Raw genomic sequence first — 25,727 nt, forward strand, 5'->3', positions numbered from 1 at the left:
GGCGAAAACCACCACCGTCCCGCGCCACCAGCCACAATTTATATTTAGCACGCGAGAACATCTCGCCTCGTGTTTCCACAACACGTCACAAAAATGCCCCCAAAAACGGCAGAAACAGCAACAACGACGCGCTTCCCTGCGTACGGTCTGTCCCCGCTGCTCCTCGCTTTGCAAGCTCTATTTTGGCCCATCGGGCCCGTAACTATTTTATTTTCTCTTTCGCGTGCGATGCTGCTTTTCCTTCCCCCGCCCCCCCCCCTTTTTCTTTTTTTTTCTTTCGGTGATCTCTGGCTTATCTTCGGCTGATGCCTCAACTCGACGGCACGCAGGTCGGGTTGCTGTGACACCTGGAACCACGTCTCGGAGTTCACAAGCGTCCCATCATGTAAGCAGAGCTCCGGTTTCACTTTTAATGCGATAGCATTATACGCACCGTTACGCGAAAATCCGTCGGCGTGACTTAAAGATGGTGTCAAAAATGGTCGACGGCGCTAAGAGTAAAAGCACGTCAAAAAATGCTCGGATTGACGTGAAATTTCTCAGGGTGATTGCTGTAAACAATGTAAATAAATGGCTTTGAACAGAAAACGCGGTACATTTCGGCCTGGCTGGGAATCTAGCCCCAGCCAGCGGGGTGCAGGACGAGCACGCTTCCCCGACACCACGACGGCTCTGTGGTTCTGGCTCACTCAAGGTGTGACCTAGTGCGTGAGTCACTGGGCACGTGACGGCGCAGCCAATGGGAAGGAGGTGGCGGCACGTCGCGAGCGCATAGAACGAGCGCGCTCTCCGGGGTCGGCAGACGGCCGCGTTCCCTCACGTCAGCGGTCAATTGTCAGCAGTCTCGGGCGTCTCTACCGAATATATTCTCAGACTGTCTGGCAATAAATATTACTAATGCGCCATGATTTTTACACCGATATTCATCAATCCATGCAACTATCGTTTGTTGACCTTGCTTTCTAGCTCCGTGTCTAGTTCTGTACCATATGCAAAAAAAAAAAAAAAAGCGGCAGTTGTGGAAAATTCATAAAGAAATTTATCCAATTGAGAAGGAGTAGTGTTGAAAATCTACCCGAATCGAAGAAAGTGTGGGATCGAAAGGAAGCGGAGAAATGCTGATAGTATATCATACTGTGAAAAATGGAAAGGGCGCGTTTGCTTCCGGCGAAGAGAGAGTAAAAGATTGTGAAGGGTGGTTTTCAATAATGTAATACCTACAGTACGATGATATAGTTAGCTAGAATGAAATTAGCAGAGCGACGTTGTACTGCTTCATCTGGTAATGTGGGGTGGTGTGGATCTCAGATGAAGCACATTCTGATTGGGGGCGGACGGGTGTTGTATACAGCAGCAATTTTATTGAAACTGGCGCAAGGAGTAAATTTATATTGAGGTATTCTAAGCGACGGTTTGTTTTAGAAACCAGGTTCTAGTGCTATACAGCGGGACCAATTTTAGGCTTTGCGGAATTTTTAAAAGTAGTCTGTTGCAAATAGCATAATTCTAGTCCTCGAGCTGGATTATTCAGAGAGGCGGGCATTACCACCACGAGAATTCGAAACGCCTATTCAACTAATTAACGAAAATGCGCTAATTCAGTTCTGAATTAATTAACTTACGGCACATATTGCAATTTACGAATTGTAGCCGATGAGTTATGGAATGCATTTTCAGAATGATGCCAGTTTGGAAATTTGCGCCATCGAACTCGCCGTAAAAATGCATTGTATTTCTGTTACAGATCTGTAGCGCGATCTTACATACTCTGCATTACTAATCTTGTGAAATTCAATGTTTATATATTCGCATATCGAGCAATTAAACAACATCACCTTCTTAAATTTGTTTTCATGTAAGGACTTACCAATACAAATTGCACACGTTTTTCTCTGAATAAGAAATTTTTTACTTCCAAAAGTCCGCAGTAGCTACGGTGCCCAAAGGGTTGGTGTTGTTTTAATTAAATAGTGGAATTCTTCGCCTCATAATATTAAAGCTGCTTTTCCGTGTCATCATTTAAACGTTTGCTTCGTGATCTTATTCTGAACCAATAACACAATATGGGAAATGAAATAACTCGTCCTTTATTATTTCTGCTGAATAATGACTAAGTATTCATTGACTAGAATTGTTTAATCACCGAGATGATTGTACTTGCTTTATTATTTTATTAATAATTGTGTTACTGCTCGTATTTTATCGTAACTGTTCTTATTAGTCTTCTTTTGCTGTTTAGCAGTTTTCCATTTCATATAACATATCATAGGAGGTCCCCCTGCAGTATTTTCGCTATGGGACCTCCTTCTGTACACTATCATACCCAAATTTGTACATGTATTTTATCAGAATAAACTTCAAAACTTCAAACATACCTTAAAAAAAGAAAAAAAAAACGCTCGTACATTGAAGTAGAAAAGTAACTGGGACGCCCACACTTTCGGAAATAGTATCTCGAAACTGGCGCCATCCTGGTAATTCATTTCAAGTGGATACGTCCTGAAAGCTCAACGGCTACAATTCTTAAATTGCAATATGGGTCGTAAAGTAAATAATTAAAAAGTTAATTTGTGAATTTCCTTTAATTAGTTGAATATGTGTTTCAATTTCTCGTGTTAGTAATGCCCGCCTCTTCGAATAATCCAGCTCAACGACAAGCATTGTGCTATCTGCTACAGGCGATTCCTAAAAATTCCACAAAACTTAAAAATGATCGCCCTGTACGATCTTTCCAAGAGAAATCGTCAGTTATATGAACGCCAAGGTAACGATGGGATGTTACGGACTGTCGTTGAGGGTGCAGGCAAAACAGCGCGCGTTGCAACGGGAAATGCTCATAAGTTTGCATTTATTAGTGTTTAGCTCCGTACCCGCCGCAGTTGCTCAGTGGCTATGGTGTTGGGCTGCTGAGCACGAGGTCGCGGAATCGAATCCCGGCCACGGCGGCCGCATTTCGATGGGGGCTAAATGCGAACACACCCGTGTACTTAGATTTAGGTGCACGTTAAAGAACCCCAGGTGGTCTGAATTTCCGAAGTCCCCCCACTACGGCGTGCCTCATAATCAGAAAGTGGTTTTGGCACGTAAAACCCCGTAATTTCATTTTTTTAGCTCCGTGCCCCACCTAAGGCACCAATCGGGGACGTGTTATTTAGATCAGATTGAGGAGACATTCCATCAGAGTTATTAGTTTTATTATTTATTAGTTTTTGCTATTTATTACTTATTCCATCAGAGTTATTGAAGCGAAAAATCCGACGTCCGGCGTTATCATCCGGTACCCACGTGACCAAGTGATGACGTACCTCTCCCGGCGCTGGACGTGCCGCGATCCCACGGTGAACAGCCACGGCGTCTGCCGTGGCCCGCAACCAGAGAACCACTCTGGCCTACTCGCGAAATTAGGTAAAGGTGGTTTAAAGTAAATTATTAAAGTGGGTTAATGTAGATTAGCGTGCGTTAAGGTGGATTAAATTTGATTAGGGTTGATTAACGTTGGTACAAATTAGAGCAATGCGGATTAATGTGGAGTTTAATTTGTCGTGATAGGTCAGACAAGTCCTCATGCTTTCGTCTTCGGATCACGTAAGAATACTAAGTGACTGCCAACTTTTTGCGATATATATAACACAGTCGTCCACAAATAAATTTGTGAGGAAACCTTTCCGGATAAGTTGTTTACATATTTTAAGGATGAAAGAGGGCCGACAACTAACCCCTGAGGAGCACTGAATTCAAGTGGACTCGTGCTAGATGTGGAATCGCTAGTTGCAACAAATTAAAACGAGAAGAAATAAACGCCTGAGTCCAGTTAAGTACACCCGGGCCAATGTTTAGGAGACTTAAGTTTGTGTAGCAGCAATAGCTTATTAATATCGTCAAAAACTCTTGAACATATAGAAATATCCAATGAGTCAGAAAACCTGTGTCAAGATGTACATGCAAATTATTAGTGAAAGATAGCAGCTGAGTATCACAAGAAAAGAATTTGTGAAAGCCACGTTGAAAATTAAGAGAAAAACAGGCGCGCACAACTCTAGTTGGCATCTACGCAGAGCGAAGCCTTCTCGGTGTGATTGGCTGATGAACAGTGGCGTAGCTAGGTCGTCTGGCACCCGGGGCCCATAGGTCTTCTGTCACCCCCCCCCCCCCCGCGGGTGGAGCCGGTGGAAAGAGGGGTGTCTTCAGACGATATGACACCCCCCCCCCCACCCTACTGGCCCCTTGCACCCGGGGCCCACGGCCCCCCGGCCCCCCCTGTTGCTACGCCACTGCTGATGAACCATGAGTGCGTGCATAGGAAGTGTGGTTTTCGAGGTGTAAAAGTTAGTATTAAATCGCATCACGTTATGCGAAGAAATGATTTCATTTTCAGTGAATTCTACACAGGCTGGATATTATATACACGCATTTGCACGCAATGCATCGCGCGCATGTTTATTCGTCGAGACGGTGACCCACAGCGCCGTGTGCGTCGTTCGTGCTGCGCCGTCGGTCTCGCCTCGTGCTGCGCCGAAACGCTGGCCCGTCGGCGAGAAGCCCGCGCCGCTGGTCGAAGCACGCGTCCGTGGCGTTCGGCGTCAGAGGCCAGATACGCGCAACAGGCCGGTGGAACTCGGCTAGAAAGTTTCGCTTTAAAGATTATCTTCGAGAAAGCTGGCAACGTGAGAAAATATAATGTCCTCCATTATTTTCCAGTGTACCGAGGCAATGGATACGGATGTATGTAAAAGGATCATGAATTTTACTTGATTTGGGGATTGGAATAACCTTTGCTAGTTTCCTGTCGACAGGCAAGGAAGAGTATTCGTACGACTGTGAAAAAATGCTCTCTAAGATTGAGCAATACCTCCCTGCCACAAATATTGTTGTGATTTCATCTAATCCCCTGGAAGAACTAAGTTTTAAATTTTCTATTATTTTTTGTACCAGTAGAGTTGAAGATGATAGGATCGCAAAAAATTATTTGGTGACAGCCTTGGAAGTTCGTGACCGTATGATGCAGATGAGAATAACTGGATAAATGCGTTATTATAGGTTAGGTTCGCGGGATGGTGTGCTAAGCGATATAACTTGCGATCCACTACGTCTTATTACATTATCGAAGCTTCTTGTATTATTGATAAGCATGTTTGGGAGGGTAGTATTAAAAAATGAGAGCTACATAGTCTTCAATGCGGATGAGCAGAGGCAGCTTCTTTGTAAGGAGACCATTTACCCTGGCAAAGCGTCCCCTTAGCTGTCCGAAAAATACGTGTTGCTTCTTTTCTGTTCGATAGGTGTTTGACAGATTTAGTATACTTCGAAGCACTGTTATTCTAAAAGGAAGAAACGCGCTGAGTCGGGATAAAATGGTTTACCAAACCGTGTGCTTTTGTCTTGAATTACTATACTCATGTTAGCATATCTAGTGGGCGCTCGGGGACTATAGGCATGAATGTAACAGCGAAAGTAGCGAGTTCTTTGATAATAGCTTTAATGTTACCATTTTTGTAGACTCAAATATTTTAAGACGGTTATGGAACGGTAAAACTGACAGGCTAATAAAAAATGGAATACATCATGATCACTGTGGCTCCAGCCTATCACTGTTTTCACCATATATTGGGAATTATACACGGTGTGTTCTCGACACGCACCAAAGTCTCTCCTTTTATCCTTTACCGTGCTGCGGTATGCTTCTTTGTGCCATTATTTCTCCACGTGTGATGCTGACATACGAGGCCAAGCATGAGCTGAAAGACCCCCTGGTTATCGATATTAGCGTAAACCCGTCAAGTGGGTGAAATCCACGCTTCGGGTTTCATCACTGGAAGCAGGGAAAGTGAAATCTCATTAGCTGGTGGCCGCGGCTGTGTCAAAGGTGTGTGCGTCTTAGGAGAGCCGAGAGCATTCGTATTGACTACACGCCGCCTTTGTTGTCCGTCCTTGTGGGTCACATATATACATTCAATGACAACCGACCCTTTCTTTTATAATCGAAGCTTTTCTTTGGGAACTTCTCCGGGTTTCGGTGGCCGTGGGTGCTGCTGTGGGTGTCCTCTTGCGAATAGGCCAACCAGTCACAACGGAGGACGCGCGCGACGTCATCGCCGCTGGGCTCCCCTCGCCGCCCCCAGATGGCGCTCGCCTCCACGCATCCGCGGCAGCTGCGGCGGCGGCCGTGCGGGGGAAGGGAAACGCCAGGATGCCCCACCGCCCATTGCACGTGTGTTTTTCGTTTACAAGACATTGCATCGGCCTCTCTGAATAAAATCTTCCGTGTCACTTTGTGCAGGCATTCAATAAACACAAACTCGTGTTTCGACTCCTCATGCACTCACACAGAGTTTCGCTGTGCCAACGATGCCACGATGTCCCGGCAGCCATTGAAAAATAGTATAATGTCCTCGTTCGGAAGCGCAATGGCAAATTTCGTTGATTTGGGGCACCATGTGGTCGTAATTAGCACTTGGTCAACCTCGTCAGCTTTGAAGGGATGCTTTCGAATCATAAAATGTTGCCCATTTGCTCGGCGGTCCTTTTTCAATGTATTCCACAGCAGCGCGAAGAGCGGCCAGTTCGGAACCTGTAGATGTCGTGACGTGTGAAGTCTCAAACTTGATGACGAGGGATCGGGACGGTACAGGAAGGGCCGAACTTTCCGAGACCGAACCGTCCTTGTGAGCATGGATTATGAATTAGCGTACGAACAATGCAAAAGTTCGAATATGATCTCCTTGAGAGCCGCGGTGGTCAGGCTATCCTTCTTCGCAGTTCCTGGAATAGCAAGATACACAGGAGGCTTTTTCAAGCACCACAGAGGGGATGGCCTTCTTGTTGTGGAGCTATATGCTACGCCAACCTGCCCGAGTTTCTAACCTATTGAATATGCAGCCCGTTACAATCGCAGCAAATTATAATCGTCATATTCGCAATATTTTTATTTTCTGTTCATCTCCGTCCGATGTACCCGTCAGGCACGTACCCAGGGGGGGGGGGATGCAGGGCCCGGAGGGCCCACCCCCCCTCCCGAATTAAGAGGCACCCCCCCCCCTTCCCGCCCACGCCAACACTCCTCACACACATTCCTAAAGCGCCACCAAATCAATGTTGAGACTTGACAGCTATTCGGCGGTCAACATTTTGCTGCCTTTTTCACTCCTTTCGGATGGCGGTAGTTATCGGCATCTCCTGGGGTGTGAAGGCCAGTTTTGTCATCGATTCGGTGCCAGCGCGATTAACTCGAGATGCATTCAGTTGTCACCATCTATTCGACGCTCACGTGCATCGCTGTTGCTTCGTTAGCTCAACTTTCTTTTTAATTATTATATGGTATTTAGGAGATGTCGTCGCCTTTAATTGGCGCCGGCTACTCCTTTTCACATAGGGATTTAAAAAAAGGAATAAATTGTAACAAAAATAGTGAAATCATACCAACACAAATTCTGGTAACATAAGTACACTAATGTCACACTATAACTGAAAGTTAACTCGAAATAATAAAAACACGAAGTACATTCACGTAAGTAGACTAATGCCACACTAAAGCTGGAGGGGAACTCAGTAACACAGCAACACAGAGTCCAGTCACATATGTGCACTAAAGTAAACACAAAATCCGGTCATTTAGCTAGACTAAAATAAGCGCACATAAGAAATCACGGATTAAATTCTTATGGAATTACAAAAAAGAAACAGGCATTGGATTGCCCAAAGTTGGGTAAAAAAAAAAACATAGAGTGCGCTATCACATTTAAACACTCTACTCAATACATTCAAAGAATATTGCTTGCTTCGAGAAATCTTTGAAGGGCCAGTAACGCTCGTCTTTGCAATGAGTATGTTGGCCAGGGACCTAAGATCTTCCTGATGCTGAAGGGCCTGCGATCTAATGCCATTAAATCAAGTGCTAAGCGTTGTCTGTGTGTGTCATGAATGTCGCGGACATTCTAGCAGAAGATGCTGTACATCCTCATCCGCGTGGCCATAAGTTCATTCCGGACTATCACCTCTTGAAATTTTATGTAGAACGTGTTTTGTGTACGCGGTAGCGAGCCGCAGGCGGTGAATGAGCATTTCAAAGGCCTGGTTGTATGCAATGTGGACGCGATCTTAAATTGAAGCGATGGGTCAGCGTGAAGTAAATCTGAAGATTTCGAGCTCTGATCAAACCGTGTCGCTTTCCAACCACGGGTTGATATCTGTCTTAGTATGCGGCGCAATTCGCCTTGTGTTATAAGGAGACCACGTGTGGCGTTAATAACATGCGCTTGTCCAGCTGCCTTATGTGCTGCAACATTCCCAGGGATATTACAATGGCCAGGTATCCATTGGAACATTATTGTGCGATTCCCTACACTTGCTTTTGTCAGTTTTATAAGTACTTCCTTAACTAACGCGATGTTTTGCGAATTGCTGATGTCACCATGAAGTGAAGACAAAGCTGCCTGCAAGTCACAAAGGATGACCCATTGCTCCCCTTTTTGCATTGAAGTTATGTATTGTAACAAAGGCAATAAGCTCTGCTGTTCTTGATGATGTCGTGTGAGATAGTTTAAACGTCTATGTTTGGTGCCATTCTGGAATGACAAAGCCGTAAAAGAATTTGTTTGGCAAGAACCATGTGTATACGTTTGAATATAGCCAGGGTATCGAAAACATATCTGGTATAACGCTAGTTGTTGTGCTGCTAGCATAAACATATCTCGTTTGCTAATAATTCCCTCAACCGAAAGTTCAATTTTTGGATCTACGAGTCGCCATGGAGCGTAAGACATATCTTAAAACCAAGATTCGTGATGTGGTAGTGGATCCTTGTGCACTTGAATCACCGAATTGTTCTTCGCCCTGTCTCTCTCAATTAGCGCACATGCTAGTAGGTGCCTTTTGGGCTGCACTGAAACGCGAAAGTAGTGTCGACAGGCTTCAATCGTCCTCATAGTAGGAAACGGAGGATGACGTGCCTTTGCAATTACTACGGAACTTGAGGTTGCTCGAGGAACGCCTAAGCATGCTCTGAGGCTCCTAGCTGTTAATCGTTGGAGTCTGTCTTCAGATGAACGGGATATTCCATGCACAGCAGGTGAAGAATATGCTAGATTTTGCTTTATAAGTGCTTATGTACTTTTAGTAAGGATGAAACCGACCCTCCCCGTGTCGTGCCTGCTACGCGGCCAAGAACATTTATTAATGAGTTTATTTGTTCTTCGAGGGTTTTAATGTGGGAATTCCAAGAAAGTTGCCTGTCTAGTATAACCCCCAGAAATTTGTGTTGTGAACACTAGCAATAGATACGCTTGTTCTAGTTATAACTTTGCAGAATTCCGCAGCTATCCCTAATTCTGAAGTATCCTTGGTTATTGCGAGAGCACGAAGTGGTTGTGTTTGAACAACAGGGCCGCTCAATGCACGAATAGTCATCCATACTCGTGGAACTGGTGTCAGGGGAGACAACGTATTGCAAAATTCAGGCCATCTTTTTTCCCCTAATTTAAGTAGTCGTCTTTGCATGACTGCGTGGATTTTCTGCGAATTGCTTTATGCTTCTATATTTACACTCCAGCGATAAGCTTTTTCTGCTCTTACAGCTCTCAAATGTTCATATTCCCATCAACTCCAGGGATGGGCACTTGTTTCGTACACATTCTCAATGTTTCTTGTATCGCGAATGTGAGTTTTTCTACGTCAGCTTCACAATCCACTTGACTGGACAAGTGTTGACGAAAGAGATGCAAGTTTGTTATATCCACGTATCTTCGTTTCGCAGTACTTTTTAAACGCGTATTCGATCACTTCCCAATTCTTATGTCAAAATAATTGGGAAGTGATCGCTTCCACGTGTTTCTGCATCTGTTGTCCAGCCAGCGTTGGTAACAAGGTCATTAGAGCACAGTGTTACGGCTATGCAACTGTCGTGGCGATATCCCCGCATAAGTGTGACAGATCCATCATTCAGTACTGGCAGAGTGCATCTTTCCGCGGCGCATTGAACGATATTCCCGCGGGCATCACGGAGATTACTCCCCCATGTTTTGTTGTGTGCGTTAAAGTCCCCACGTATGATAATGTTTGATCCTGTGATGCTAAAAATCAATCTATCAATCGACCTGCAATCAATCGACCCAAACTATCAATCGTAATATATCTCGATGCTTCCAGGTGTATGCTTACGACTGTTACACATTGTCTTGCGAGATATACTTTGCAGGCTACATATTAAGGAAAATTTGAACTGCTTGATTGGATCAGTCTAAACAAACCTTCTTTGTTTAGACTGAACCGGAGACTAGGAAAGGGATTCGGTTCGTGGTCAGCTGGTCTGTATGCACGTGGAACGAGTTACGGCCGGAGAAAATGCCAGTTGAGTTTAACTTTTCCTTTTGCTTCATTATTTCCTCGACTGACGGCTCGCCGCGACGCTGGCAGATCCACGGAAACATACGCCCGCGATATGGGTTAGGCAAGGTGGAAAATAAAATAATGCTAGACAGCGTCCATCATAAAAGCCTGCAATAACCCTTAAATTCATAAGCAATATGACTGTCACCCGTTACCTCGTCTGGCTTTTCCCTAATCGTACAGCACTTTTCGGGCAACATTGGCAACTGGAAACAAGAGTAGCAAGGAGTTGAGAAATTAAGCGATACACTAGGGGAGGGGGGAGGGGGGAAGAGAGCCAAGGCAACAGCCCAACAGGAAGTAAAAGCGAAAATTAACGAAGTTAACCGTTGTTTATGAAATTTTTGATGAATAAACAAATCTTTTTATTTAAGAAGGAAGTAGAGGAAACGCCGCCGTAAATGGAGAATCATTCCGTGTGTTTTGAATGGTGCTTCTTCAGTAATCAGTCAGGCTGCCTGACATAGCCAGTTCTCCGCTCTGCTTATGTAGACGTTTTTCTAACCTTCCGCCGTGGGCGCAAAGCGTCTAGAACCGCAGCGTCCTGCACTCTACGTGGTTGTACGGGACTGGCGGCTACGCATCGTTACGCAACTTCCCCAATAACAAGACGGCAGTGTGTTGGGAGGCTAGTTGGTAAGACATTTTGTGTGAACCTAAACTGCGCTAGGGACGAGGTAGATAAAGACAGGACGAACGCACGTACCCAGGGGACATCTGCGTTCGTCCTGTCTTCATATGCCTCTGTGTCTCGTTCCTAGCGCAGTTTAGGTTCACATAAAAAATTTAAAAAGTCCCTAATAACAATACGAGTTGGCTGTGGCACTTAACTAGGCAGAGCAGTAAACGAGGGATCCAAAGAAACCGTGATTGTTCCGCAAATATATATTTCTCTATAATTCTTCCAGAGCTAATTAAAAAAGTGCTACTATAGTCGGACGCAACTTAAGTCTGCCGTGAAGCCCCGCCCACATCCTCATAACCGCCAGCCACTGTTCCTCCGCGAGGCTGCAAATAATTTGTACTTCAAACTTTTCCTGTTACCCATATAAGGCGGTAATAACCAAAATAAAACTATTAGCGCGTCATTTTATACGTTTTCCCTCACGTATTATAGTGGAATGGCGAAAGCCTAATTCTTTACTGAACTGAAATAACATGCTTGCTTCACTGCGACTGTTTATTTTAAAGTTTCACTTCAGTTGGCAGTGAAGTTTCATGAATAAAACGGGTTCAGCAGCGAAATGAACTGCATCGCAGACTTTTGAAGAGTGCAATGTTCAAACACCATACACTTTGTCCATATTTTGCACACCTCATTGCTTCCACCGATGAAAAGACTCTTCAAGAACAGCAGACGCTCCGGAGGTATCAAGTACGACATCATTTTGGAAAGACCGCATGGCGACGTACGATTTTGTTTGCTTCTGTGATTGGCTGGTGGAGTAACACAACCCCGCGCGATCCGTGTGCCTTGGTTGCCAACTGCTGTTTCTTTAAGTTGTATTCTAATGTAGTAATCCTTATTTTACACTTTCGCTCGTTTACTTGTTCTTGGCAGTGTTCTTCCTGCGCTTCTTTCCTGCGCGAGTCCATTTGACGTGGTTCATTGTTTGTCAAGTAAAGGAGAGGCGTACCTCACAGGCGTGCCCGTAAAATACACCTTATATCACTTCTATTTTGTGGGTTTACGCGTCGCTATAGCGAATGGTGGACGTTATTCCCATTCATACTAGTAAAGGTACCCCCCCCCCCCTCATTTGCATAGAAAGGTTACCTTGGGTTGCCTCCCCCCTCCCCTCCCGAAAAAAAATCCCGGGTACGTGCCTGGTACCCGTGTACGACTGTATAAGACATGACTGACCCTCTCGCGGTGCGGCGCCGGAGCCCGCTCTCCGCCGGCGCAGCCGCCAACACACTGGGTCGTCGGCTCGTTTTCTTTCGGCACAGATGAAGTCACCGTGATGCCGCCGTTGGGGGGCAGCGGGGCCGCGGCAACGCGCTTGGCGGGACGACCTGCGTAATAAAAGGGGATGCGTCAATATTTTTTGCACCAAGGGAGAGAGAAGAAGGTTTAATGAGAGGAAACGGTAGGTTGACTTCCCGCACCAAAATTGCAGTTTGCTGCTATGCTCGACGTATTATAATAAATAAAACACAATAAAATTGTTTAACTTTATGGTGGGGCTGGTGGTAAATTTTATTGAAAAGGGGAAGGGGAATGGGGGAAGTGGCTGAGGGATCGGGCTCAAGTAATGCCCTGGGCCTGCTTGGCCTTCTCCGCCCAGTCCACCCCAGTTCAAGCTGTCGGTCGACGTCCCCGGAACTTAGCCAGGCTGTCCATTCAGTCATTCAGGAGAAAACGGGAGTGAGGTGCATTCGTACATTATGTGTGTGTGTCCCTGTTTATGAACAGAGCCTACATATAGGTCGCTTTACCTGCCCCCTGTGATTTTGTTAATGTACTTTGGGTGTGGGTATGTGTTAGTCGCCTAAACGCGACCCCTTGCGTTTTATGGAGTAGCTTGGCCAGCGGTGGGAGCGCGCGAGGCACGCGAATCTCGAGCCAAACTGTGAGCCGACGCGTTGCCGGGCAAAGCCGCGTGAGCGGGGGGTCCACACGAGGGTTTTCAAGCCGCTTAGTGGGCGCCGCGTGAGGACACGGAACGCCTGTTCGGAAATTCTACCGCGGACGAAATTTCCGATGGCCTGCTTGCTATCGCTGATGACGGTACTCGCTTCCGCATGCATGACCATGACAATCTCGATTTTCTCCGCTTCCACCACTCGGCCAGCCATGATTGTTGTGTGTTCTATCAATGCTCCGTTGTGATCCGCTACCACCTCGGTCATGAGGTCGCCGCGAGGGTGTCTCGCTGCGTCTGTGTAGACCACACCATCTTGCGAGCCGTAGCGTCGCAAAATGGCTTCACTACGTGCCTGCCGACGGCCCTGATGGAACTCGAGGTCCATGAAGGCAAAGAAGTCTTCCTTCGAACAAAATCTACTAGGCCAAATTCACAAAGAGCTCTTACGTTAGAATTGTTCGTAGGAGTAAATTCCAACCAATCCCGATGCTGGGCATTTAATTAGGAAAGCCTTTAAGCCAATGGCAAAGAGCCCTTGCGAACGAAGAGCTTCAGAAATTCGGCCCGTCGCCCACAGAGCCGAAACTTGAGAAAGACCCGGGTACCTTGTGGCCCCGCGTATCGTCAGAGCATCGACCAACGAGCTTTAGTTACACATTGCTATCGCTGTCAATGCCAATACATATATTGCTATAGCCCGACTGTTGGCCAGTGAATGCTTCCATGAGTTTTGAATCTCAGCCCTTCTGCAAGGTGGACGATACTTACAATCTTAAGTTTTTTTAAACGCGTAAGCATTTCTATGCCTACCCAACGAGGAAACCCGTCCTTCCGTCAGTTCGTCACCTAAGGACGAGATCGCTTTCAAGATAGGGCCCGCAGCAGCCAGCGAATTTCCCTTCGTGCTGCCTCTCGCTTTAATGCGAACTAACGCGGAACACAGCGCACACGAAGCTATCAGCACTTCGCGCTGTCTGTCCCCATCGCAGATCGCTTTCAAGATAGGGCCCGCGTGGCCGCGCCGTACTCCACCGCCGCCGGGGTACGGCTGATAATGGTCGATAAACGGTTCGCATTGAGAGGAGGCAGCGTCATCAACAACGTCAATACGCGCTAGGTATACCAAACGTGACACTGTTCATTTATGTCACGTACTGCATACAGCACGCATTGGCCAGTGGTCATCTTGCACGAAGCAGCGGTATCATGCAAACGCACCATCATGTAACACGAGTGACCATTGCTACTATGCTCGACTCTTCCCATTCGTCGTCTTACGCTGCTCTCAGTTAACATTTCGGTGTTGCAACCCCGCTTCTCCGTTTTACGATTCGTTCGCGGTGTTTCACGCAATTATACCAAAGACAGCAGCATACAACCACGAAACAACAGGTTATTAGTAGCAAATGCTTACGCATCATTTAGATAACTCCCACGGGAGATTCTGCATTGAGTTGTTGAAAAGTGTGGTTATTTGCGTAAGATATATTTTTTGTGCTCTTTTGTTTTCTGTTAGCTTGTTTTTCTGTTATTTCACCAAAATAATCAGTGTATTGTTTTTCCGTAATTTTACAGAAATGAATTTCTAGACACCTTACTCCATCAAAGGAGCAATTTTTACTCCCCTCATGACTGCAGCTTTCATGTAGTACGAAAGAATCAAATGCTGGCATGCGACTGTAACAGATCACACGTTTACAGATAAGCACACCACGTAGAATGCGTGAGATGTGACCACCTTTGACCAGACATCTGCCGCCAAGACGCCAGCACTGCGCGACACATCCAAGTACCTGATCTACGAGTTTGCGTAGCTCTGGGTGGCATCACTCGACCTTACTGCAGCTCTGTCTTGTACAGAAACCGGTTGGCTCGAGCATGCGAGACCTTGTGCTTGCGTGGCTGATGCAGTTGCTCAGGAAATGTTAATTAAAGGTAATAAATTTCATTCAGCTCACAGTATTTATGGCGAAGTTTTCACTTTAGCGTATAGGGGCCAATGCTGTTAAGATAAAGAAAAATTCAGGTTTTGAGCCTAAACAGCAAGAAGTCAATTTATAAATAAAGTAATTTATGTTTCTTGGATTGGAAGAAATGTTCTGTAGTCAAAATAGAAATCTCGCGTTCTATCTTTGTTTTCGCATTATTTTTTGCAGTGTAAGGTTCCAAGCTGGAATTCTGTTTCTGTGCGCCGAGTTTCCTCTGGATCTTTTTTTTTTCGCAGCAGACGCATACGTCTTCATTTTGTTGCGAATATTTGCTTCGGTATGTTTTTCCTCGGGCAGGCGGATCGGGCCTCGAATAGAAAGGCACTGCTCTTTGTGAGTTTTCTCTCCTGATTTCCTTCTTGCCGAATTTGCAACTCTCCTAGGTATATCTTGTTTTAGTCTTTTGCATCCAATTTACTTTCTTGGTGTCTCTCATTTCCTTTCTTTAATGACTCCGTGTTGTCGATTTGCACTTTCAATTAACCTGTAATTGGCAGTCAGCTTTATTGACCTCTTCCTCCACTCCTTCTTGTGGTACATATATTTGTGCACTTTAGTCACCCAACCTCTCCCATCAATGTTCCTGAGTTCTTCTTCAAAACTAATTTTGCTCTGCGCTTCTCTGCTTTATAAATATGCCTAGCCCATACCAACCTGCACTGCCTCTTAGTGGGCTTACCGTACGTGGCCGCTCAATGTTGATTGGCCACCGACTATTGGGGAACTCCCAAACCCGACAAAATATCTGATATATATCTGCCCAGAATAGCATTTGCCAACGTTAACCCTGGCAACATTTTTTTCTTTGCCAATTCTGCGAAGGCAGGACTCGCTTGATGCACACTCACCAAAAGGATGCGAATTTCGGCGGGACTTTACGATTCCATATTTATTGCCTGTCGCACCGAATGCAAGCGACATCGGAAGCGCGGTGAAATGTCAAGAGCAACACGATAATGATGTTGCTCGTCGTTGGTCGACTGTTAACTGTGTACTGCGTGCAGATTCTAATCGTTGCAAGAAAAGGCGCAGAGCACGTGCGTCTTGGTGCTTGCCGGCTATATTCTCTAAAAAGCACCATGTAGACTTCTTTCCAGCCATGGCTAAAATATTGCACTGCAGTTTTCAGCAGTTCACTTCGCTGGGAAAATAGGGAGGCTAAATGCCTCCATAGTTCATTTTGATGCTAATTTTAGTCAGCATCGACCACAGTATGCCTTGGCATGTGTTCAAAGCACTCGTCTGGCCAGTTGGCCCTAAAAGGAGTCCCCTTATTATTCGCTACTTGTCGTTCACATGGTTTCTCCAGAACACGGCACGAACAACATTCATGCCCTTCTTTCTTGCGCCTAAGTGGAGCTGTGATAATTTGCGCCGCGAAGACGGACGAGATTGCGAGCCCTCCTGCGCACTAGCTGTCTATGTTCCTGAATAACTGCAACTAATATTTATTACATATGCGAATCCATGCAAGGAGATTTCTCTTGAAGTGTGTTAAGAGTGTTCAAGTATACCTGAAACAAGTGGAATTAGCTTAATTCTCCCTATAAAGCTTGCTGGCTGCATTATTAAATTTTTGCGCAACAAAACTGTCAGTTTCAAATTATCACGCAACATATATCCGTTTCCATTATAACGCTGGACCACTCTGGTGATTACTGCGGTTGTGTTCAAAGCTTGTAGGTCGCTGTCATCTACAGCTACGCGTCAGAGCAATATACGTAATACGGAAAAAGAAAAAAAATCGAGATCCCTAAAACACGGGCGGGACACTCGGGCCATGCTATGGCTCTACAGCTCGGACGTTATCCGGGAAAAGACGCACGGCCTTGGCGCAGGCTACCGGTCAAAGCTAAGAGCGCGCCGTCCGTGGTGCTTCCATTCGTAGCGCGCAGATAAGGCCGCGATCCGAGAGGATTATTTCTTTCTGCCGCGTGTCCAGGCCGACAGGCCATAAACGCTGGCCAAGCACCTTTCGATGGCGCAGCGGCACAATGTCGATCTCTCCCTACACTGGCCGTGCGAGGCTTGAGTAGCGGTATCGTTCAGCTTTCAGAATGGCCGGCCCCGAGGTCCCAGAGCGCTTGTCATACAAAACCAACCGCGAAGTGGCCCATGGACGCCGTTTGCAATATCTAGCACGCTGACCTGACCAGAATACGGATGTTCACGGGCTGTTATGTCACTAGATAATAATAATAATAATAATATTTGGTGTTTTACGTGCCAAAACCACTTCCTGATTATGAGGCACGCCGTAGTGGAGGACTCCGGAAATTTTGACCACCTGGGGTTCTTTAACGTGCACCTAAATCTAAGCACACGGGTGTTTTCGCATTTCGCCCCCATCGAAATGCGGCCGCCGTGGCCGGGATTCGATCCCGCGACCTCGTGCTCAGCAGCCCAACACCATAGCCACTGAGCAACCACGGCGGGTGTATGTCACTAGAGGGTAGTATATAACGTCGCCAAATAATGACACCAACGCTATGAACCAGCCAACCGATATGCGAAGTGGGTGAGCACTGTTAGCAACGAGTACCTGAGTTTGCGACAAAAAACATTCTGGAGGTTTACGTGTCAAAACCATGATCTGATTATGAAGCACACCATAGTGGGAGACTCCGGAATAATTTTGATGCCTGGGCTTCTTTAACGTTAACCCAATTCACGGTGCACGGGCGTTTTTGTATTTCTTCCGCATCGAAATGCGGCGGACACGATTTGATGCCGCGACCTCGGGCTGAGCAGCCCAACACCACGGCCACTAGGCCACCACGAATTTGTAGGAACTGCAACCAAAAAGAGCAGTGCCTGTCGCATGTCCCTTCTCGCGCTGGAGCGGTTCGTGAGAAAGGGCGTCTTCCAATGGTGATAGAGAACACAGGCGAAGGCGGCTGGCCAAGAACTCTTACGGAAGACTGGATTCGTGAGTTTCACTCATTTACCCTGAACCATAACAGTAACATATATTGAAAATACAAGGCATGGGCGCAGCTAAGGTCCGACACAGCCAGTTACCTGCGCGCCGTTGTCGCAGGTCGTGGCAGGTTGCGACTCGCAGCAATCCGTGTGACCCAGGTTGTGCCACGGTGGTCGCCGTAATAGCGGACCAGATGAATGAGCACGCGCGGCCCGGCCACGCGATAATGCGCGACGACCGGCCAACCCTCTTCGCATCGCCAACTGCTCGCGTAAACACAGCGAAGTTTCGCTGCGCGACCACTCGAGCTGGCGAGCGGCAGCTCTCCCCAACGTGCTGCAGAGGGCGAGGGATCCGGCGCGCCACTCGCTTCCACGTCGACGCGGGACATCAGCCGATCGTCGCGGCTTCGGGTTGCGCGGCCGGTCGCTGTGGGAACGAAGGACAGACCTGCGCACCTTCTAACAGTCATCGTCCTGGAAGCTATACAGAGTCGGTTTATTCGAGGGCAGATTTCAGCGAGCTTTTTCTTTATTGTTTTTCTTGTTTCTTTTTCGCAAGGGCCATTTGCCCCTGCCCGGCGTCTTCGTCATCGACGTTCCACATTATTCCGACTGGCTACGGCTGTTTGACTTTGTCATATTTGAAAATACAGTTCCGCTCAGTTCATCTTCCACAGGAGCACCTTTCTTGTACAAACGGACTTGCGAATTCAGGCCCCGGGAACACCATCTTTGGATAGCGCAAGGACCGTGTGGTTTTAGCCGCAGCCTGATATGCATAAAGTGAACTGACATTATTATCAAACCCGGCGTATCTTGAAGATAACAAGATAATAATAATGATAAGCGTGGCTTGTTGCCTCCCCCATTTGATCGCATGAGCTATTGCTCTAGTGGTTTCCTAATTGCGTGACATCATGTCTCAGAGCGCGAAGGTGCTGTGTGTACGTGACGTTGACCAAGGAACTGAATTACGAGATCGTCCGCACGTAGAATGAACGTGACTCGATGGCGCCCACGAGCCGACCAAATAACAATAGTCTACGATATACTGCAGCCAAGGTGCCGGCCAATCGCGAATCACGTATAGTTAGCCGGATGCACAAAGCTGTTTGCACGTGAAATCCACTGGTGATTGGTCAGCAGACAAAAGTCAGCCATTCGTGATAACCAGTGATGCCGTGTAAAGAAGGAACTAGTGATCACCATCCTAACCTGCGACCGTATCTGTGAACTTGAACCCTTATTACATGATACTACCGCCTCAGCTGCCCCTAAACTGTGTGGTTTTAGTGAGGGTGCAGCGTGCGAAAGAATCGCTCCACGCCATTAAGCCGCGTCAGCGGGAAACGTGCTCGGCTAGATTTTGGAATGTAGAAACTCGAGCCACCAACGCCACGATTGGTTCCCGAGACCCGTTCTTGAGTCGGAAAGCGAGCACTCGCTCTTTATTCAGGAGCTTCAACTCGGGAAACTCGTGGGTGAGTCTTCTTCGTCGTACATCGCGTACCAGTGCGCCGTGAGCTCCTCGACAGTGTTGGCGGCACAGCTGGGACGAAGTCGGACGACGCCCAGCGGCATCGCACGCCGCCACGTGAGCCGTCTTGCGCATACGACCGCGAGCTGTTTGCGCCGAGAGTCTGAAGGACGGGCTGCTCTTTCAGACGACACCGAGGCTTGTTTGTACACGAGAACGCATATACCCTTTTCACTATGCGATGCTACAAGCTCTCGATCAGTCACCGTACGATAACGTTCCCAGCATTGACGGTTCTTAGTAACTGCGCTTTCCGCACTCGGATCAATTTCACTGCTCCAAAATGGGACTCACTAGTCGCACGTACAAAACGCTCGTCACTCGCCACTGTGGCTTAGCGGCCATGGCGTAATGCTGTGCACTGTGCACGTTAAAGAGCCCCAGGTGGTCAAAGTTAATCAGGAATCCCCCACTACGGTGTGCCTCATTATCATATCTTGGTTTTCACACATAAAATCTCACCATTTAATTTCACTTAAAATGCTGTTTGAAAGAGAAAATATACTCATTATTTTAAGCATTTTCTCACCTTCCACGTCATTCACAAGAGCCGTCATCGGTCATAAATTGAGCTACGCGCTGTGCATACGAACCCAGGTATCGCATATGACGTCCATCACAGGCTACACAGAGGCGAGGACTGCCTTGATTAAGCTTGGACCGAAAGAGAAGACTCAATCAGGCCAGACTGGTAAATGACCTTTTCAAAACCATTGCTCGGTCATAAAAATAAATTACTAAACAAAAGACGTTTTCTCAAAGGAGAACATCAGGTTAAGCTCGTTGCTTAGTTGATGTATTAATTTCTCCACCGATGATGCCGGTGCAACGTCAAAGTTGTCGCATTTCTTGTGCAAGTCCAGCAAAGCTGCCAGGCGCGGGTACCATTCAGCTGCAAACACAATCTTTCTGCCTCTCTTTTGTCATTCAGATGCTGTCAAAATTGTGATGTTCGTGGAATATTGGGGAATGTTAATGGGGCATATCTTCACCAGCTTTTTTTTTTATGAGTTAAAATGACTAACGTGATATTCTTTCTATTCGATATTTTCCGAGGGGACGGCCTGCAAATAGTCCGCTACTTTCTGATGGTGGCGTATGATTACCTGAACACAGCATCGTGACGACAATGCCACGGAATGCCGCTGAATATTTTTAAAATATCCATGGCTCTATAATGCTCATGCATATTGAAAATTCGGTGTACAGTCTTATAGAGAACCCGCAGTGGTGACATAGCGGCTATGGCGTTGCACTGCTAAGCACGAGGTCGTGGGATCGAATCCCGGCAGCTGCCGTGGCCGCATTTCGATGGGGGTGAAAGGCAAGAACGCCCGGGTACTGTGCATTGAGTGCACGTTAGAGAACCTCAAGTGGTCTAAATAAAACCGAAGTCCCCTACTACGGCGCGCCTCATTATCAGATCGTGGTTCTGGCACGTAAAACCCCACAATTATTTCAACTTTAATTTAAGTATTATAAAGAAATACAACAGTTCTGGCTAGTGCCCCTTCCATACGTCACTGTTCTCAAAGTATCATTTCATTAACGTCTAGTTCAGGGCTAAACCTGCAAGGGTTGAGTATGCAATTTGAGTGCCTTCTACTTCGCATTACTTGCGTACTTTTAACAGTGTCGCAACGTGTACCGCATGTGAAGTGCTCGCGGTTTCATATTTGAGAACTGTTCCCCTTAAATAACTATCAGTGAATTTCGCGCTGACTTGAGGCAATACAGAAACCACGCACCCCTAGCGGTGCATCAAGGAAGTAACAAAGAAGCATACGGATGCGATTTATTCAGTTGTACTCGGCGTCTTTCGTGACCACAGACAAGCGCCCCCGGCTTCGTCGGGGTTAAGGACAGGCCCTAGCACTGGCTCGGGTCCAGGGGACAGCCCAGTGTCGACGCCAACACCCTTCACTCCTGCCGGCGGCGCAGCCGCTTTTTCTGCCCCGTGCGGCGGATGCCAAGTTATACACACAGCTGCTGCCCGCGTTGCCTCAGCGCCAGAAACAAGGGCGCAATCAAGCAGCGGCGCGGCTAAAGCATGTTCCCCGGCTACCCTCTGGAATCGTCCCTTACTTCGACGCTTATAGCAAGGAGCTTTGCGCGTAGAAAGAAAGAAAAACAGCGATAGTGCGCGATTGTCAGATACGGGCCTGGTCTAAAAACGCCTTCTCGCCGAGCTGAGCCGAAGGGGCAGGAGTGTGACGTCGTCTTTGCATTCCAAATGCACCACGCAATCCTGATCGTCATATATATGGTGAGAAGTAAGAAAAACACGAAAGGGAGGGACGACGCAAGAGCAAGTAGATAGCGAGACGTCCGAGCCCGTATTCACAAAAAGAAAAATAATTCCGCAGAACCTATCTCACTATGAATGTCGAAGTTAATGAGATTATAATTAAAGCAATGTTGCGAGATACGGTAATGCCAACGCGGAGACGCGTCATGCGTGAGGCCGTGTATGCAGCCGCGCAACTTTCTCGCGCTTCCCTGTGGATACGCCGCGCCATCTAGCGCCGCCGCGGCGAAGTGCCCGCGTAGCTCGTGTGTGAATTCAGGTGTGATTCACAGAATATAGGAGGGCGAATCAGGCAGTCTTTGCCTCAATTTTTTATTAGCCAAAATAAGGTACACATAGGTAATTACAAATATACGCACTACTCTACGTACCTTACAATATTTTTTCACATACTCCCCACTAAATATGAGATGCCCCGCCCCTGTGCTAGAATTCGCCCCCCCCCCCCCCCCGAAAGCTCATTGTCGTGCAAGTCTTCGCGGCCTTTTGCGAACTCACAACATGCCCACCTCACGCTTCTCAAAGCGAGACACCTTTCCACACACGTGGGCTCCATTTCCTTGTGGATTTCGATGGGCATTCGTCTCTTGCTCCATAGAAAACAAATCCTCCTTCATTGCTAGGACGCCGTGGACGTGTGAAGCACAACCGCCATCTTCAACTGACAGCAGCGCCGTGCCGCGGAGCTACCGGCAGATAAGGCCGGGCCGGTGCAAGAGAGGTCCACCGCTGGGAATGGATACGTTGACTTCGCATTTACGGCCGTAATTTGGCTAAAAGAAAAATAGGAGCCAAGACTTTCTGATTCGCCCTCGTGTCTATATATATATATATATATATATATATATATATATATATATATATATATATATATATATATATATATATATATATATATATATATGAGGGTCTCGAATCCGGCAACATTGATGCCTTCAGGTAGCATATGTAGGTTTATTGACCAGTTGCCTTCACGCAATAAGATCACGTTCTCGTGACGCCTGCGGCAAAAACGACGTTCCACGTCCGCCGCCAAGGTCTATGAGTGGTGGCGCTGGCTAATACTCCCAGGGTTCTACTAGTACACATAAATACCCAAGAAAGTGGATGGCGAAACGCCGCGCGGTAGCTCAATTGGTAGAGCATCGCACGCGAAATGCGAAGGTTGTGGGTTCGGCTCCCACCTGCGGCAAGTTGTTTTTTCATCCACTTCAATTTCCACTAATTGATCGTTTCTTTATTTCCTTTATTCAGCACGAGTAATTTCCCCTATGTTGTCCTTGGTGTCAGTGTTTGTTGGCTTCTCATGATATGACTAATAAAAATCGGGCCCCTCGGTTAACCCCCTTTCTCCTCGTTTATATATATATCATAAAAAGCCAATAAACAAAGACACCACGGACGACATAGGGAAAATTGCTTGTACTTTATAACTGAATTACATAAATAACAAATTAATGGCGATGAAAATACAACTTTCCGCAGGTGGGGAACGATCCCAGGTCTTCGCATTACGCGTGCGATGCTCTAACCAATTAAGCTACTGCGGCGCTGTTTTGCCCTCGACTTTCTTGGATATTTATGTTTGACTACTAGAGCTAACCTTAGGAGTGTTACCCAGCGCCACCACTCACAAACCTTCGCGGTGGATGTGGCACATCCTTTCTGCCGCAGGCGTCACGAGTACGTGATCTTTTTGAGTGAAGGCAAATGGTCAATAAACCCACATATGCTAACCTGGAGGCATCAGTGTTGCCGGATTCGAGACCCTTGTTATGTAATGAACGAGAAGAAAGGGGTTAACCGAGGCGCCTGATTTTATTAATCATATCACGAGAAGGGGGGCAACAAAGACACCAAGGACAACATAATGGAAAGTACTAGTACTTAATAATTGAATTAAAGGAATGACAAATTAATGGCAATGAAAGTGTATGAAAAACAACTCTCTCTCTCTCTCTCTCTCTCTCTCTATATATATATATATATATATATATATATATATAGGAGTGTGTGTGTGTGTCAGTGTTTGTTGGCTTCTCATGATATGACAAATAAAAATCGGGCCCCTCGGTTAACCCCCTTTCTTCTCGTTTATATATATATTAAGCGGGTTTGATTGTGCTCAGCACCGGTGAACACCACCAGCTTAATTTGGTAAATTACGCTTGCCACTGCCTAGGGAGGTCTCTCGAACGCGACAATTCCTGCTCGGATAGACAAACGTATAGTATTGCCAAGCTATACGCTTGTCTGAACGCGCCGCGCGCGGGGCTAAATTTTTCTTCGATCGCGTCATGTGTGATGGGACAACGGCGCTATCTACGCATGCTATACATGCATGGTCGAGTAATGGCTTCTTTCCTTTACACAACGATACCAAAGTAACCCGCCGTGGTTGCTCAGTGGCTGTGGTGTTGGGGTGCTGAGCACGAGGTCGCGGGATCAAATCCCGGCCACGGCGGCCGCATTTCGATAGGGGCGAAATGCGAAAACACCCGTGTACTTAGATTTAGGTGCACGTTAAAGAACCCCAGGTGGTCGAAATCTCCGGAGTCCTCCGCTGCGGCGTGCCTCATAATGAGAAAGTGGTTTTGGCACATAAAACCCCATCATTATTTTTTTAACGATACCAAAGTAAGGTACGTGGGTGGTATGGTTTCGAATATATAAGCAATAATGCTATAACATGTCTTCGTTAAATCGGTTTCCACAAGCGACCCTCTTTGATTGTTTTTAAAGACGTTTAACGTCAAAACGTTTCTTTAAAACAGTTTCTAACTTGCTTTTCAACGAGGTAGATTGGCGCCAACAGTAATCAGTAATTCAGTCTCCCACTAGGTGTTAGCAAATGCGAAGATCGCAGCTGCCGCGATAGGTGCATGTGAACCGGCAATGCGAAGTTCAAATTTGTGGAAATCATAGCTGAGAAATACGCGGTGTAGAATATCACCCTGTTAAACGGACTTCAAACGGGAGCTTTTTAAAGCATATATGACCGTGGTTATGCCACTAAGCTCAAGTTTGTGGGCTTCCTGCTGCCGGTGCGATGATGGTTCAAAACTTTTAGGTATTTGTCGCATATGCAGGAGGCGCAAGCACTGGCCAATCACAATAGCATACGTATATGGTGCGATAAGCAAGATTGTGGCAGCCACGTAACGGTTACTATAAACCTGTACGTGCTAACGCCTGGACGATGATGGAATTTCCGAAGCGGGTGACGCATTCAGAAGAGATTGTGAGAAAATATTGTGGTACAAAGTTTAAACAGAAATGCATCAAACTTGCTATTCCAGAATGATACGGTGATCAACACGGGCTGACGGAGACCAGACCCACACTGGCCAGTGGACAAAAAAAAAAAAAAACACACAATAGCGCCTTTGGTGTCGGTGTTCAAGTGCAGCATTATAATTGTCGGTCCTCGCAGCGCAGGGAGTGATAGATAGGGAGCACCTCTGCACATTCATTCTCACAGATTCTGCACAGATTCTGTGATAGATAGGGAGCACCTGTGCACATTAATTTGGAGACCATTCAACAAAATATAGCTATAGACTCTTCAAGCACAGGTAACAAACATTGTAACAGTCGTGCATAGCAGGCTTTCGTTAATGCTATACTTACAGCTATAGCGCCCAAAATAATAGAGGAGTTCCGGCAGAAGGAGAGATTCTGGCTTTATTGCTAAAGTGGGGATGGTAGTTCGCGTTGTCGGTATGTGAGATAGCATGCTTACTAGAACACACGCACACAAGCGGCACGAAAGCACGTGCGTGCACTATACAAACTATTTCCAGAACGCCCCCCCTTCAGCCTCGAGGCCAGAAGCGCGCTCGCTGGCGGTTTTTTTTTTTTTTTTCGCGCGGCTTGCGCAGCATGAGATGCAATGCAAACGTATCGCATTCGTTCGCGTACATTCCATGAACATGTCGATAGAAATGCCATGATTTCATAGAAAGATAGGTGTCATCGGGCCTATGTTCTCAATCAAAGTG

At 46.7% G+C, this 25,727-nt stretch overlaps 1 protein-coding gene across 1 annotated transcript in view; it reads right to left on the reverse strand.

Moving 5' to 3' along the window:
- Nucleotides 1–25,727, reverse strand: part of LOC142582224 (uncharacterized) — a 135,919-nt gene that overhangs the window by 96,580 nt on the left and 13,612 nt on the right. The window contains exon 2 of the mRNA XM_075691671.1: nucleotides 12,245–12,396. Coding sequence (XP_075547786.1) covers nucleotides 12,245–12,396 — 152 coding nt within the window. The remainder of the gene's footprint in view (nucleotides 1–12,244; nucleotides 12,397–25,727) is intronic.

The sequence above is a fragment of the Dermacentor variabilis genome, chromosome 5, assembly GCF_050947875.1.
Source record: "Dermacentor variabilis isolate Ectoservices chromosome 5, ASM5094787v1, whole genome shotgun sequence".
Lineage (NCBI taxonomy): Eukaryota > Metazoa > Arthropoda > Arachnida > Ixodida > Ixodidae > Dermacentor > Dermacentor variabilis.